This window comes from Octodon degus, unplaced genomic scaffold (genome assembly GCF_000260255.1).
Source record: "Octodon degus isolate 3935 unplaced genomic scaffold, OctDeg1.0 scaffold00071, whole genome shotgun sequence".
NCBI lineage: Eukaryota > Metazoa > Chordata > Mammalia > Rodentia > Octodontidae > Octodon > Octodon degus.
The window spans coordinates 3,368,908-3,373,509 of record NW_004524647.1 but is presented as its reverse complement, the minus strand read 5'-3'; the positions used below and the strand labels follow the sequence as shown (position 1 = coordinate 3,373,509).

The window sequence follows — 4,602 nt, the reverse complement described above, 5'->3', positions numbered from 1 at the left end:
TATTTTTTAAATTTTTTAAAATTTTTATTTATTTGGTACAGGGTCTCGTTACACAGCTTAGACTCATAGTAATCCTCCTGTCTCAGCCTCCCCAGTCCTGGGATTACAGGTGTGTGTCACCACGCCTGGTTTCAGTGGCTGGCACAGCATACCCAGGGCCAGACTGGCATGGCATGTGTTTCTGGGATCGAACCTGGGTCCTTAAGCTTGCCAGACAGGCACTTAGACCACTGAGCTATTTCCCCAGCCCTCTACATAATATTTGATATCTAATTTGAAAACTAGCTTTGACGAGGAAAAATGTAACAACAAACTAAATCAAAAGATTATGAAATATGTCAAACTAAGAGGGCACTAGTCCTAAATGAGTTATTTATTTACAAAGAGGAAGTAATAAAATAGTTCTCACTAAAAATAATAATAATAATTTAACGATGGTCTAAGCAATTCTTCTACCACATAGGTTTATGGTCATTCTGCAGATCCAGACAGAGTTAAAATGTGAAACATAACAGGAACTTCACTAAGAAATTCCAGCTGTAGGTTATCCTAAATATCCAGTATACAACAGGAAATGTTGCTACTGATTCAATAGATACCATTCCTTTTCTTGTTTAAAAAACAATTTTCTGAGATGCCAACAAACTGGAAAAGAAGTCCCAAAAGCTCCGTTACAAACTGAAAGAGTTAAACAAAAACAAAACAACAACAAAAAATTCCACTGCAACATTTAAACCCACTAAGCATTTTTATAATGTAGTTATTACTTCTCTAACACTCAACCTTAAATTCTGATGATTAGTTATAAATTTCAATATACCAATAATAATGATGGAACTCAAGTAACCCATTAAAATATAATGAAAACTAATTTTAGATGAACTGAATAGATATACAAGGTTTTAGTCTAATATGGTATTTTAAATGCTAGACTGACATTCTTTTCACAGTAAACATGTTGAAATTGGCTCAATGAATATTTCTATTTGCATAATACTCAATGTCTGCATAATACTCTCACCCGAATAACTGTTTCTAAAGAGTCTGCCACACATACCTCTCTGGCAATGTTACTCAAAGCTTCATCTTCTGCAGAAAATCGATCTTTGACAGGTGTTCTTTTTCTTCCAGAACCAGGAGTCCCCATTTTGTGTTCTTAATAGTCTTCTAAATCTGAAAGCAACTTCACTTTGTATTCAAGCCTGAAATAAATAGAAACACAATTTAGGATGTTTCTCTTTGTGCAGGTTTAATGTTCCTTTATACATTCAACTTTTTTTTTTTTTTTTCATCAGGAACTGAACTCAGGACCTTGTGCATGCAGGCAGGCACTTGTACTGATAAGCTATATCCCCAGCCCCTATACACTTAATTTTAGCAGAGAAATATTTTCTTTAGAGAAAATAATAACCAAATACCTTTGTCAAATTGTCCCAATACATATCAGAATATTTAAATTTGTATTAATTACTAACCTCTTCATTTCACTGAGCTATCTACAACGACCTATGACAGCATTATATGTCAGAAAATTGCAGTAAGTAGCAATGCTCTTTCACAGCTTAAAATTAATACACCTATTTCTAAAATCTATTTCCATTCCAGAGTATAAGACATTTTAGAAATGTCATTCAGCATAAAGTTTAAAAACAATGTTTAAGAGGTTTTAATATTCAGCCTTAAAGGTAAATAACTTTGCTTTTTAGTATAACTTTTTAAATTTTCAGTTAAAGCACAACCACAATAAAAGAACAAATGAAGTCTTAGTCTACAATTAAAAATGAAGACATTCTAATTGTAGACATGCAAAAACAGTTGAATGAGAAAAAAATAGGGTTGGCTTGAAAAATATCAACAGTTTAACAGATCTGTTCGTTTGTTTATTAGATAAGGTCTTGCTACATAGTCCAGGCCAATCTCCAACTCAATGAGATCCTCCTGCCTCAGCCTCCTGAATGCTGCCATTACAGGCATATGCCATGACCCCCATCCCCACCCCATATTGATTTCTTTTCCTTTTTAGGAGAACAGGACTCTGAATGTATTTTTTGTCCTTGAATCTCTGAATTTTAAGCAGCATTGAGGAAAAGAAGAATACAATTCTGTACCTGGAATATGAGTGCTTGCTATTGTCAGGTACTAAAGGTAAGCATAAAAAAAAGTGATGTAGCTCAACAATTAAGAATACATCTACAGGGCTGGTGAGACAGCTCAACGGAATAAAGCACATGCTTAGGCAAGTGCAAGGAATGTGGTTCGATTCCCCGCGCCATATGCAGTGCCAGACCAGCCCCCAGGGCAGACTGAGCCGGCCAGAGTATCCGTGTGGTGGCGCACACATGTAATCTCAGTGCTCAGGAGGCTGAAAGCAGGAGGATCACCATTGAGTCCAAGCTGTGTAGTGAGATCCTGCAACAACCAAATACATTTAAAAAAAATAAGAAGAAAGGAAAAAAAAAAAGAAAAAATACATCTATGGATCTGTATAATTATTAAACAGGCCTATTTTACAAAGAAAAGACAAACTCATCTGTCAGGATTAAAACACAAAGATGCTAAAGATCATTTAATCTCCCTAACACATGGTATTTAAGATTAAAAATTCCCACGACAGATACAGCTCAGGGGTATGCATGTGCATAGCATGTATAAGATTTAGGCTTCATCCACAGCACTAGAGGGGAAAAAAAAAAGGAGAGGAGGGGGAGGAAGAGGAAAAGGAGGAAAAAAAAATGTTCAAGTCTGTCCTAAAAGAACAAGCCATATTAAAACTGTAAGTGATTACAATGCACTAGAATTTACTTGATTCAGCAAAATAAACTAGAACCACTACAACCCAGAAAGTTTCATCCAGTCAAAATTCAGGCCACTCTCATCATATCTGATATCATTTCTTACTACCCAGATTTATCTTGTTACATGTGTCAAATAGAACAAACAGACTGATAGTTTATTACTTCATATGGATAGGATTATTAGGAAAATAATTCATTTAAATGGAAGCTAACCAAAATATACATTTGAAAGGAACAGCTAATAAATCTAAGCCACAAATCAGGACAATTCTTGAAAAGCAGAATTTTCTCAGAAGTTTTCATTTCAGCTTGTGTAGTTTTAAAGATTATCACTGAATAGTAATATAACATACAAACATTAGCTATACATATTAAGAAAAAATATATGTTACAAATTTACTTTTAACCTGGAATAGTCATTTAAATCACACTGTGGAACCCCCTAGTATGTGTCCTTCAGCCAGCTTTCCAAGGACACACTAAAAACCATTTCACAGAAACAAGAGGGGAAAATTATAGATATATTCTAGTTCTAGACATGTAAAAATAATTACAGAGAAAAAAACAGACTTGGCTAGAAAAATTATCAATAGTTTAGGGCCAGGGAATGGCTCAGTGGAATAAGTGCTTCTCTGGCAAGTGCAAGGACTTAAGTTCAATCCCCAATTTCACCAAAAAAAAAAAAAAAAAGTTTAGCAGCAACTTTTTTTGGGGAACAAAATGAGTATATTTTTTTGCTTCTTGAATCTCTGAAATTTCAACAACATTGAGGAAAAGGAAAGGGCTGGCCAAATAGCTCAGCAGATTATAGTGCCTGCAAGCAGGTGCAGGGGCTGGGGGTTCAGATCCCCAGGCCTGCATATCCCCAGGCCTGCTGTGCCAGCCCTGCACCCTGGGTGCACTAAGATAGCAATTGAGACTGGGCATGGTGGCACGCACCTGTAATCCCAGCTCTTGGGAGGCAGTAAACAGGCATATCACTTCAAGTCCAATCTAGTAGTGAGACCCTGATCACCTTGTAGACCCTTCCCTAAAAAACTAAAACAAAAGAAAAGGAAATACATTTTCGAGAAAATATTTAGACCGAGGTCTAAATTAATAAACTGGCCTCAAACATTACCTATTTCAAAACAATCTAGTGTTTTTGAAATAATTATACTGTTTGTATTCTATAGTTAGTCATCATTTTCAGTTAGAAAAATTAAAGATTTCCAGTTTCTATCTTGTAATAACTCTAGAATATTCTGTATTAATGATGAAAGAAAAAAAATGGTTTCTATCACAGGCAAGGGAAAACTGCTTTTCAACAAAATGATAAAAATAAGAACATAAGGGCTGGCCTGATAGCTTAGCGGATTTAAATTTCTGCTTAGGCAGATGCAGGGGCCAAGGGTTCTATCCCTGGCCTGCCATGCCAGCCCCGCCCCCAGGGCAGGCTGAAATGGGGATTGAGACTGGGTATGGTGGCATGGGCCTGTAATCCCAGCACTTGGGAGGCTGAAAAATAGGAGGAACACTATGAGTCTGATCTGTGTAGTGAGACCCTGTAGACCCTGTACTAAATATATGAAAAATAAACAAATAAATAAGGACATAAATTCAAAGGAATCCCAAATAAACTTTTTCCATTTTTTGATCCAAAGGACTTTCAGACAGTTTGTATCTATTGAGGTTTTTCTCAAGACTACTCTTTTACACATGCCATATTAATACTTTTCATCTATTAATGCTATCAATCAACCTAAAGAACTGAATCTGATCAAGATAGTTAGATTCGGGCTGGGGAGACAGCTCAGAATAAGTGCTT

General features: G+C 35.9%; 1 protein-coding gene across 1 annotated transcript in view; it reads right to left on the bottom strand.

The window, feature by feature from the left end:
• The window catches only part of Lrrfip2 (LRR binding FLII interacting protein 2), a 134,094-nt gene that overhangs the window by 102,210 nt on the left and 27,282 nt on the right, over positions 1-4,602 (bottom strand). The window contains exon 2 of the mRNA XM_023719781.1: positions 1,058-1,202. Coding sequence (XP_023575549.1) covers positions 1,058-1,147 — 90 coding nt within the window. The 5' untranslated portion in view covers positions 1,148-1,202. The remainder of the gene's footprint in view (positions 1-1,057; positions 1,203-4,602) is intronic.